At 35.4% G+C, this 12,896-nt stretch overlaps 1 protein-coding gene across 1 annotated transcript in view; it reads left to right on the forward strand.

The window, feature by feature from the left end:
* LOC136033715 (retinoblastoma-like protein 2) overlaps positions 1–11,332 on the forward strand; it is a gene marked incomplete at its 3' end in the record, with an annotated part of 62,061 nt that extends 50,729 nt beyond the window's left edge. Inside the window, 4 exon segments of the mRNA XM_065714594.1 lie at positions 701–837; positions 4,334–4,510; positions 9,467–9,659; positions 11,127–11,332. Coding sequence (XP_065570666.1) covers positions 701–837; positions 4,334–4,510; positions 9,467–9,659; positions 11,127–11,332 — 713 coding nt within the window.
* Between the last annotated feature and the right edge of the window lie 1,564 nt (positions 11,333–12,896).

Below are 12,896 nucleotides of genomic sequence, written 5' to 3' on the forward strand. Positions count from 1 at the left end.
AGTTTGGAGACCCCTGGTCTAGCATATTGGCTTATTGGCATACCGAGTGTGGAAAAAGGTCGAACTTTTGGAAAAAGGAAAAAAACTAATTTTGGACTTTTCACTTGGATTAGCATGTAAATAATGCTGTAAAAAAATGAATATTTTGTTAATTATATCTTCGATTTAAATGCAAATAGAAGAGAGTAGACGACTTGTGAAGAAATGCACACGAGTGACTATGAGTATTTAGTGAGGGAGTATTTGTTTGAGTTAAAAGTCCGACTAGGCTATATATTTAGCTGATATCCATTCAATAAAATGTCCAGGATTTTGTCAGCATTGCACCCTTTGACGCAGCTTAAAAACTGCATATGGAAAAAATCTTGGCTAAATTTCAACTAAAATTTCAAGTAAGAAGACGGGTTCGGCACGTAAAGACCGCGAAATCCTACTCTAGTTTTGGAACTGCTCACGCTTTAGAATCATGACTTTGTCCTATAATAATCTGAAATTTTAATACTTATTTCGCAACTTTTCACTTGCACAAAACGAAAAACACCCTGTAAAGGTCACAGCAAAGATTTTCTTGTTTCACACGAGGTCTTGTTTCAAGAATAGTCTATCTGTTCTTGATTTAGCCTATAGAAGAATCATAAATGTATTATGCCTGAGTCTATTTATTTGGTTTATTCATATTTCCTTACATTATTTGCTTAAGGTGGAAATGCACTGGACCAAAAGAGGAACAACGCCAAAAATAGAAACTCCTCAGCTGGGGCGAGCAGCACGTTAAAAACTGTTAGTGATGAAAATGAGGGTAAACGACCTGCTTCTCTTGCACTTTTCTTTAGAAAGGTAAGAAACAAATCTCTTCGGCATTGTTTTTCATACAGTTTGTGTTTGTTCTGTTACAGTTTTAGAAAAACTAATCATTTCCATCTCTACTTCTTTTTGTCTTACTGTAAAAAGCATCTATTGCATCTTTAATAGCACTAATGCATCATAAAAGCACAATCACTAAAAGCATCTTTAAAAAGCACTAATGAAATTTATGTATTGTTGGTTTTTGTATACTAAGTCCCTGAAACGTACTTCATTAATGATATTTCATCAGATTCATCATGCTTAAAAATTTAAGCTGAAATTAAACACTCCTGGCTTATTTGCCCACAAGCTAAATGGTCTGTTCATTAAAATCAAAACTAAAAAGTATGTAATTTTTTCATGTTTTATAGCGTCAACTTAATCAAATTAGCTTCTGGAAGGATCTTTTGCATCTATACTATCTGATTTTTCGAAACAATAAGTCACATAATCTCTCATAAGGTTTTCAAAATAGAAAAATTGATTAGATCATGGGCTCTTAACTGAGGTTTTACACACCTGTGAGTTTCAATTTATGCATGAGAGTGGTGGTGGGGGGGGGGTCTATAAAGAATTTAGAAAGGATTTCAATATAAAAAAGATATCCAGTAGTTGGACAGCCAATTCCCACCTTAAAAGTTAAATCACCATACAAAATGTATTATATCATACAGGAATTTGATTGTTTCAATATGTAACAATTTAGATTTTCTTGTCAAATATGGAATTAGTCTGAATATGATAGCCATAAATAATGATAACTATTTTATATCCTTCCATAGTTAATGCACATTTTTAGCTCTACCATAATCTTGCTGTCTAATCTGGGGGGGGGGGGGAAATAATCTTCTAAAATTGTAAAGAGTTGTAACCTGGGATAAATGCCAGAGAAGCCTGGAGTGGACTATTGATTAATGAGAAAAACAGGACAGGTAAAAAAAAAAAAAACAGGACAGGTAAAAAAAAAATTTAGACAGTTTCAATCTAAAAATGAACTTCAAAATATAAAATACTGTGTTTTGGCCATGTTGAGGTAATGGTGCTTGAAGCGCCAAAATATGTGCCTGATTCATTTTCATACTATACTCTTCATATATCGCGTTAGAAGTTCAGATTAAATAAACAAACTAGTTTTTTTTAACTGAAAGTAAAGAGCGACATTAAAAATTAAAAACCAACAGAAATTACTCCGTATATGAGATGGGTTGTCCCCTCCTCAACGCCTCGCTCTTTACGCTAAAGTTTTTAATTGTTTTAAAAAGTAGAACTGTGGCAAAGAGTCAAACTTTAGCGTAAAGTGCGAGGGATTGCGGAGGGAACAACCCATCTCATATACGGAGTAATTTCTGTTCGTTTTAAGTTTTAATGTCGCTCCTTACTTTCAGTTAAAAAAAAAAACTAGTTTTTTTTTATTTATTTAATATCTGAACGTTTTTGAATTGATGCATGTTTGAATTTGGCTCTCCGCATATAAATTATTAAAATGAAATTTGCATATTAATTCTTTTTTGGCTAAATGGCTTTCGCTTAGTTTTGATCAGACGATTTTGAGAAATAAGGGGTGGGGAAGGAGGCCTAGTTGCCCTCCAATGTTTCGGCTACTTAAAAAGGCAACTAGAACTTTTAATTTTTAACGAACGTTTTTATTAGTAAAAAAATACGTAACTTAAGAATTAACTTACGTAACAAACTTTTATATTCTTATATTTTTATTATGTATATGAGGGGGTTTGTCCCCTCGTTAATACCTCGCTCTTTACGCTAAATCTTAAGTTTTGTCCCAATTCTTTAAGAAAAACCCCTGAATCAGAAAGGCCGTAGAATAAATAGTTGAAATTACTAAAAATTCTTTAGCATAAAGAGTGAGGTATTTATCTCCTCCTAAATACCTCGCTCTTTATGCTAAAGAATTTTTGGAACCCCTCGTATGCGTAATAATCTCTGTTCATTTTAAGTTTTAATGCTACTCCTTACTTTCAATTGAAAAAGTTGTTTCATGTTTTTTTTACAGTTTTTTTTTAATAGTAATGCTAGAAAATCCCGCGCCTTTTTCATTAAATTTCTCTTCCCCCATGACATATTCCTCCTCCCACATAGGCCCCTCCCCTCAACCCCATCCCCAAACCAAAAATATCCCCCTGAAAACGTCTGTACATTTCCCAATAACCATTACTGTATGTAATACAGTAATGGTTGTAATACTGTATTGTAATATATTGTGCTGTATTTAATACTGTATTGGTATAATACAGTAATGGTTATAATACAGTAATGTATGGTCAAAGTTTGGAACTTGTAGCCCCTCCCCCAGGAACTGTGGGGGAGTAAGTCATCCCCAAAGACATAGTTATTATGGTTTTCGACTATACTGAACAAAATGGTCATTTCAAAATTTTGATCCGTTGACTTTGGGAAAAAATGAGCGTGGGAGGGGGCTTAGGTGCCCTCCAATTTTTTTGGTCACTTAAAAAGGGCACTAGAACTTTTCATTTCCGTTAGAATGAGCCCTCTTGCAACATTCTAGGACCACTTGGTCGATACGATGACCCCTGGGAAAAATAAAACAAACAAATAAACACGCATCCGTGATCTGTCTTCTAGCAAAAAATACGAAATTCCACATTTTTGTAGATAGGAGCTTGAAATTTTTGCTACATATTTCTGATACGCTGAATGCGATGGTGTGATTTTCGTTAAGATTCTATGACTTTAAGGAGTGTTTCCCCCTATTTTCCAAAATAAGGCAAATTTTCTCAGGCTCGTAACTTTTGATGACAAAGACTAAATTTGATAAAACTTATATATTTAGAATCAGCATGAAAATCTGATTCTTTTGATGTATCTTTTAGCATCAATTCCGTTTTTTAGAGTTTCGTTTACTATTGAGCCGGGTCGCTCCTTACTACAGTTCGTTACCACGAACTGTTTGACTAGGAATGGGTTTATTTTACTTTTTATTTATTCGTTACCGTTTTTATGCAAACGGATAGAAAAAAGAAGTCCAAACAACAAGCAGAAATGAATTTGTATAGAAAATAAATTTGTGTATAAATAAAAATTATATATTAACGTACTTAGCAAAAAAAAGTAGTCCAAGCTGCGAGCAGAATAAAAGCAGCAGTTATTGCCGCAGTATTTGGACTTTTTGGGTATTTGAATTTGAATATTACCATCTTGGCAGCAATGACTCCATTCGGCCCATCGCCAAACAAAAGTAAAACGAAGGAGATGAAGAAATAAAATCAAATAATGTTTTTATGCATATATTCTCGGATATGCTTAGGATTTTGTTCCAATATACTAGATGGTGTTGAATTCTTTTTAGACGAATTTATGTTATCTCTTGTCGGTTTTCTGTACTTTTTTTTATGGCAATGTAAGGGCTCTTGGTAAAACCGAGGGGGCAGATGACAATTTAATTTTCACTATGATCGAGTTGAGTTACTCGTTGCAAAGTGTGGTATAGTCTGTAATTTATTTATTTCAGTTTTACAATTTGGCGGCCGTACGGATTGAAGAGCTTTGCAATTGGTTGAAATTAAGTAAAGACGTGGCAGTTAAAATATGGACCTGTTTTGAACATGTAATCGTCAGATACCATGATATGATGCGTGATCGCCATCTAGATCAAATTCTTATGTGTACCATATATGTTATTTGTAAGGTTAGTATCAGTTTCATAACGTGTTAATTTTGGCCTAAGGAGAATATGTGTAATAATTCAGGGTAAAAAAAAAAAAAAAAAAAAAAAATGAAGGCCTCGAGTGTATATTTAGAGAAATATTAACTCTTTAATTTATTAAGTCTTTTCACACTCTTATTTAGCTGGAGATGGTAGTAGTAATGTCCGTCAATAAAACTAATTCTAATAAAATATACACCGTGTCAACCAGTATTGTTACGAGGGATTGTTTTAAATATTTGGGATCGTTTTCATTTGTCAGATTTAATATAAGAAGGTGCCTCCGAGAGCAGAATTCAGCGCAATGTTCTAGAATTTTTTTTTTTCCTTATTGACTTATTGACTAGCCACAACAATAGCAGCATCCTCTCTATCTAAATACATCAGAAAATTTATCGTTCTTCCTTCAGTTTTCCTCACAAGGGAGAATTTCCGTTTTAGAGATTTTCATGTTCTCTCGTTAATTTTTCCACATGTCTCGCCATTTTTTTTCTATTTTTTTTTCACTAGATGTAGCACCGGAGCGGATTGACCTTTGCTTTGCTTAGAGATATGGGGCCTATGACTACTACGACCATTAATGCTACGACTACTATCACAATGACTGCTACTACTACGGTTACTACAAAGACTACTGCTACTTCCACTATTTCTACTACGACTAATACGTCTACTGCTTCTACGACTACTATAACGACTAGTACTACTGTTACTGCTGCTACTGCTACTGCTGCTACGACTACTATTACTACCATTACTACTGATGCAACTATTACTTTTTAGACCACCGTGACTAAGAAAAACCACCCTCTATGCCTTCTAAAGAACAAGATGTCCCTTGCTCTTTACTGAAAATAAAGCACGTTTTAAACTATCTCTTCTATAATGTTGACAAGTCTAAAATCGCTGAGACTTTCAGGAATGAACACCATTGTATATTATACTGTCAATCTAAATTTCATTGGTTCTTTTCATTAATCTGGGTTATTGTGGTGGTTTTCTTGCTTTTGTTAATTTATGACAAATAGAAACATAAAGCTCGAAATAAAAATTGATTTTAGTAAAGCGCTAATGATATTCTCATCTTTAAAAAGCAGAGATGGCATTAACCCTACTCCTGTTTGTGGTAGTTTTTGTATGTTTCAACTTTGACTTGATAATTTACTTTAATATATGTTCGTTTTGCCTAACTTTCTGAAGCCGGAGTTGATTACTTTCGAAAATATTGCGCGCTTATCAATTATCTTTACTGTGGCGAATAAAATCTGAATTATTAAAATCACTTATAGACGAAAGAATTCATTACCAGATATCAAGATATAATTACCCGAACATGAGCTTGAACATTTTCTGTGGGGTTACTAGCGGCTCATTCATTTGCTTTAAGCTATTATGTATTATGAAGTAAATGTATGTATTTGCGAGAATCCTTAAGGTTTGCTTAAGGATTTTTATGGCACTTGGTATTAACCAAGTGACATAGCAATCGCAAATTCTGTCGGTCTGTCGGTCCCGGTTTTGCTACTTTAGGCACTTCCAGGTAAGCTAGGACGATGAAATTTGGCAGGCGTATCAGGGACCATACCAGATTAAATTAGAAATAGTCGTTTCCTCGATTCGATCATCTGGGGGGAGTGGGGGGACGGTTTATTCAGGAAAATTAAAAAAATGAGGTATTTTTAATTTATGAATGGGTGATCGGATCTTTTTGAAATTTGATATTCAGAAGGATATCTCGTTTTCCCGATTTGACCATCAGGGGGGGGGGGCGTTAATTCGGAAAAAATAGAAAAATAGAAGTATTTTTAACTTACGAACGGTTGATCAGATCTCAATGAAATTTGATGTTTTGAAGGATATCGTGTCTCAGAGCTGTTATTTTAAATCCTGACCGGATCTAGTGTTATTGGGGGTTGGGGTGGGGGGTGGGGGGTGGGAGGGGGAAACCTAAAATCTTGGAAAACACTTAGAGTGGAGGGATCGGGATGAAACTTGGTGGGAAAAATAAGTACAAGTCCTAGATACATGATTGACATAACTGGAACGGATCCGCTCTTTTTGGGGTAGTTGGGGGGGGGGGGTTAATTCTGAAAAATTGGAAAAAATGAGGTATTTTTAACTTACGAACGGGTGATCGGATCTCAGTGAAATTTGATATTTAGAAGGATATCGTGTCTCAAAGCTCTTATTTTAAGTCCCGAGCGGATCTGGTGACATTGGGGGTAGTTTGGGTGGGGGAACCTGAAATCATGGAAAACGTTTAAATTGGAGGGATCGGGATGAAACTTGGTGGGATAAATAAGCAGAAGTCTTAGATACGTGATTTACATAATTGGAACGGATCCGCTCTATTGGGGGGGGGGGGGCTAATTCTGAAAAATTAGAAAAAATGACGTATTTTTAACTTACGAAGGAGTGATCGGATCTTCATGAAACTTCATATTTAGAAGGACCTCGTGACTCAGCTCTCTTATTTTAAATCTCTACCGGATCCAGCGTAATTTGGGGGGGGGGGCAGATGAGGGGAACCGGAAATCTTAGAAAATACTTAAAGCGGTGAGATCAGGATGAACCTGGATGGGAAGAATAAAAACCTGTCTAAGACACGTGACTGACATAATCGGACCGGATCTGCTCTCTTTGGTGGAGTTGGGGGGGGGGGGGGTAATTTTGAAAATTGAGGTATTTGTAACTTACGAAAGGGTGACGACCAGATCTTAATGAAATTTGATATTTAGAAGGGTCGTGCGCTTTAAAGCTCTAATTTTAAATTCCGACCAGATCCTGTGACATTGGGGGGAGTTGAAGGAGGAAACCGGAATTCTTGGAACATTGGGGTATTTTTATTTACAGCTCTTATTTCAAATCCCGACCAGATCTTTTGACATTGGGGGGAGTTGGAGGAGGAAATCTTGGAAAACACTTGGATTGGAGGAATCGGGATGAAGCTTGGTGGATAGAATAAGCAAATGTCCTTGATACGTGATTGACGGAACCGTACTGGATTCGCTCTCTTTGGGGGAGCTGGGGGAGGGTTTCAGTGATTTGGCGAGTTTGATGCTTCTGGACGTGCTAGGACGATGAAAATTGGTTGGCGTTTCAGGGAGCTGCACAAATTGACTTGATAAAGTCGTTTTCCCAGATTCGATGATCTGGGGGGGGAGGGGCTAATGGGAGAGGAAAAATTAGAGAAAATTAGGTATTTAAACATAGGAGTGGGTGATCGGATCTTAATGAATTTTGATATTTAGAAGGACATCGTGACTCAGAGCTCTTATTTTAACTCCTGACCGGCATTAAGCCTCTTACTTTCCTTGGGGGGGAGTGGGGGGCCCGTTAATTCGGAAAAAAATAGAAAAATTGAAGTATTTTTAACTTACGAATGGGTGATCGGATCTCAATGAAATTTGATATTTAGATGGATATCGTGTCTCAGAGCTCTTATTTCAAATTCCGACCGGATCTGGTGACATTTGGGGGGGGGGCGGGTGGGAGGGGGAAACCTAAAACTTAGAAAACACTTAGAGTTGAGGGATCGGGATGAAACTTGGTGGGAAAAATAAGCACAAGTCCTAGATACATGATTGATATAACCGGAACGGATCCGCTCTCTTTGGGGTAGTTGGGGGGGGGGGTTCATTCTGAAAAATTGGAAAAAATGAGGTATTTTTAACTTCCGAACGGGTGATCGAATCTCAATGAGATTTGATATTTAGAAGGATACCGTATCTCAGAGCTCTTATTTTAAATCCCCTCTTGTTGTGAAAACGTGTAAAATCTAGTTGGGGGGAGGTTAATTCTAAAAAATTAGAAAAAATGAGGTATTTTTAACTTACGAACGTGTAATCGGATCTCAATGAAATTTGATATTTAGAAGGATATCGTGTCTCAGAGCTCTTATTTCAAATCCCGGACAGATCTGGTGACATTGGGAGGGAGTTGGGAGGGAAAAACGTAAAACTTGGAGAACACTTAGAGTGGAGGGATCGGGATGAAACTTGGTGGGAAAAATAAGCACAAGTCCTAGATACATGATTGACATAACCGGAACGGATCTGCTCTCTTTGGGGTAGTTCGGGGGGGGGGGTTAATTCTGAAAAATTAGAAAAATTGAGGCATTTTTAACTTACGAAGGGGTGATCGGATCTCAATGAAATTTGACATTTAGAAGGATATCGTGTCTCAGAGCTCTTATTTTAAATCCCGACCGGATCTGGTGACATGGGGGGGGGGGTTTGGAGGGGAAACCTAAAACTTGGAAAACACTTAGAGTGGAAGGATCGGGATGAAACTTGGTAATATTATTATACTTTTATTATACAAATATTGTACTTTTCGGCCAACCATCTAGGCCTAAACGGTTCCACGGTTGGGGTGGAAGGAGGTCATAAAGAAAGATTTAAAGGAGATGGGAACTTCCTGGGATGGTGTAAACAGGGAGGCTTTGAATAGATTGGGACGGAGGAGGAGTGATCGTAGCTTTGTTGGCCTCAGGCGGCTTTGTGCTGCGACGAGTTGTTAGTAGTTGTAAATCTCATCTTCAGAACACTTGAAGACAAGACTACTCCCTACATTGTAAGTCTCCCAATCCAATAAAAGTCAAAAAATCCGGTATGATACTATTCACAAGCAAAACACGGAAAATAAAGAAAAATTGTTCTAAAAAAAACTGAAAACGGCAAAAACGGAATAGAAACAAAAACGATAATGAAAAAACTGCTACCTTGCTTTTTGTGTTTTCTCCCCCCCCCCCCCAAAAAAAACAACAAAAAAACAGGTCAGAATACGGAAAAAAAACACACAGAAACAGAAATGGTGCCAACCCCTAGTAGACATCAAAAGGTTGATCGCTCAAAAATTCAGTTGATTCGCCGATTATATAAATTTTAATGTGATCTTTCAACCTGTAATGTCTGTTCACAAAATATTTTTTTCAAGGTTTCGAAGCTTGACGTAAGTTTTACAGAAATAATGCGATGCTACAGGTCTCAACCTCACTCATCCTCCCATGTGTACAGATCGGTATTATTGAGTAGTAGAGAACGTCCGGGAAGTGGTGCTAGGGCAACTTCGACAAGTCCAAATCAGGCGGAAGGCAATGAAGATAGTAATACCAGCGCCGGCCCAAGAGGTAAGAAAGATACCCTTTTTGTTTTCGTAGTAATTTTAACGACTGTTCAGCTCTTGAACTATGTTTATTATAAATATCTGATTATTTAATTTTTCTTTTTCCGGTTTCCCCGTCCCAATTAATTGTGAAAGTTGTTCTTTGAAAAGTAAGTTAAATGCTATATAATAAATTGATCAGTTTAGTCAAAACGAATGTCGTAAATAACTTGATTCTGATTAAGCATACCCATGTGCTTCCAGGTAACCTGCATTTTTCTTGCTATTGTCTGCCATTACTTAGTTCCAACCGAACTGAGATGTTCAGTTTACTGCTAGTTGTGGGAAACTAACATTTTCTTATGCTATCATTTTGATAATTTGCAGGCTTTATATGCCATTATTTTTCAAGACTAAGATTTCTTGCCCAAATTCTTAAACTTAGATCGTTCTAAGACTGTACCAAGGGGGTGTGGGGGGACTACCGGATATGAACCCCTCCCCCTAACAATTTTTGTTCGACTCGTAAAAACATACCGAAGATGCATACAATTTTTTAGGCGTTTTCAAATTTTTGTTTAATCCCCCCCCCCCCGAACAACAGTCCTTTATACGTACTTGGTTCTATCCATTGGATTAGTTAAGTTCCCCGTATCTTATTTAGTTCTCAAGATACGGTGTTACCAGACTCATACAGCAGGCCCTAAAAAAACAAAAAATAATATACATTTTTTTTGTTTTGTTTTTCACAGTTATTACGTGCTGTCGTTTGTACATAAGATTGTTGGAAACGACAGATCTGGGGTCATGTCGCAGAACTTTTGATTTTTGTTCAATCTCTTTTAGACTGTTTGATTTACACAGGCTGATGAAGTCCATGTAGAGTATTGGACCGAACTGCTGCTCTTGCACTGTAATCTCGACTTTGTTCTTGAGAATTACAGACAAGTCGTTTACAAGCTTAAAACACTCCTAAAACTCTAATTGGGTTATGGATAGGTTATGAATTAGGTTTGGGTTAGTAACGGTGATGAACAAAAGGGCAGTCTTGGGGCAGCCGCAAATTAGTTCTGACCACTCAGAGCAGCTGTCTTGGGCAAACAATGAGTTGGCTGATTGCCGTTTATTTCGCAGAAATTGTTTCACTAATAGTAACTTGTGTTTTTTTTAGCTACCGTCCTTTTCTCATTTGTCAGTGTTGCCATATGTTCAAATGGTTTCAGTGTTGCCATATGTTCAAATGGTTTCTTGATGCTGGATAATAGTGCAAGATTGTGTCCTCGTTAAAGAACATGTTTGTTATGGTGTTAATAATCAAAACAAGTTCTTTCCTTTTTTTGCATCTTGTTTCTAATTTTTAAATTATTCTTCTAGTTCTACTCTACTATTAAAATTGTAGTTTATTAAAATCTTGGTAATATTATTTGTCATTTTATTTCCCAGTGTCTATAATTTTTCGATCTTGCACTTTAATTAAGAAATTATAATTTAGATAATACAGCAGGAGTGCGTTCATCAAGTACAATTCCTTTTGCGCCGTCTGGTTCCTGCCCTCCAACTCCGACACAGATGGCAGGAACGGCTACAGTCTACCCGGGTGAAGAAAGAGGAGACCTGATAAAGTTCTATAACACTGTTTATGTCAAATTAGTTCAAGACTATGCAGTGAAATTCTCTACACCTGGACCAAATTCGAAGGTAACCAGTTATGCTAAGACGTATTTTTGGTTTAAAATCTTTTCGTTTTTATGTAAGCCAGATATTTTTTATAGCTTTTAAAAATAATATTGCGGATTGTAGAGCTTGGGCAGTTTCCTTTATTTTTTATTGATATTTATTTAGTCAACTAGTAAAAATGATAAAAATGATTTTTTTTTTTTTTTTGTAAATTAGGAAAATGGTGAAAAGTGCTTTTTTTCATTTATTTATTTTTGTTTTTTGATTTTTTTAGATTACAGGAACCTTTGTTTACTCTGGATTTTTTTTTTTCTCCATTTTACGACATTTGTCACGAAAAACGAAGTTTCTATTTTCTTTCAATAACAGTTACAGAGCTACGGACCATAAATTGTTTGAAGGAATCTGAGAAATCTTGAGAAATTTGAACCTTTTTTATATTTATTTGCTATTCAGTTTGGAAAGCATGTCATTTTTACGTTAGCTAAATATTTGTTATGCTTGAAAAAGAAAAAAAATTATCGCGGATACTTAAATTTTGTTTGATATTTTTGCGCTTTTTTTTATTTCAAAATGACAACAAAAAATATTCGATTTTTATTATTAACCGGTAGTGAGTTACAAACAAGAAACTGTTTCAAGGAATCTCTGAGAAATCTTGTGTAATTTGAAAAAAAAAATTTACTAAGGAAACATTTTTCGCCGTGAGTCATAATGCAGTAGAAGACATAACAAGGAAATTTCAGATTTTTCTTCTCTCTCTTTTCAATTCAGTTTGAAAAACCTATCATTTTTACGTTAGCTAGAAATCTGTTATAGTTAAAAACAAAACAAAAAGAAATTATTGTGGCTACCGGAGCTAAGACTATCGCTTTGCTGCTTATTGATATTATTTAAGAAACTAGAAATTTTTTATTTTTATTTACAGGATGATTTGGAAACTATATTATGATTTCTCCATTTCAAAATATCAGAAAAAAATTGATTTTATATTATTAACCACTAGCGATTTACACACAAGAAATTGTTTGAAGGGAACTGAGAATCGTGAAAAATTTTGACTAAAATACATGGCTCACGACGAGACATCGTGAATTTGCATAATTGATAGACAGCTGATATGTTAATAACTGAATCTTTCCCTTACTCCTTTACCATTTTGTCCGTCATTTTGCAAAGTTTATTTTACTAATTATCCACGTTCTACAAGAAATAGCTTATTTTTACCTCATTACTTAAAAACCTTTGTCCTCTGCATTACCCACAAAAAAAGTTAATAACCCATCCAATAGATTGCCTCTTCTTTGCTATTTATACCATTTAACTTGTTTACCCCCTCTTTGGGTTTTTATAATCCAGTTTAATTCCTTCATTAATTCTGCTAGTTTTATTTTATTTATTTATTTTTTACTTTTCTTTGTATTTGACTTTTTATTTTGAATCCATCTTTTTATTTTTATTTAATTTTTATTTATTTTTATTTTATTTTTATATTTCTTTATCCTTTTATTTCTTTGTATTTCTTTTTATTTTTGACTCATCTTATATTATTTATTTTTAAAGGCTGATTAAAATTAGTTAAAAC

The sequence above is a fragment of the Artemia franciscana genome, chromosome 12, assembly GCF_032884065.1.
Source record: "Artemia franciscana chromosome 12, ASM3288406v1, whole genome shotgun sequence".
NCBI lineage: Eukaryota > Metazoa > Arthropoda > Branchiopoda > Anostraca > Artemiidae > Artemia > Artemia franciscana.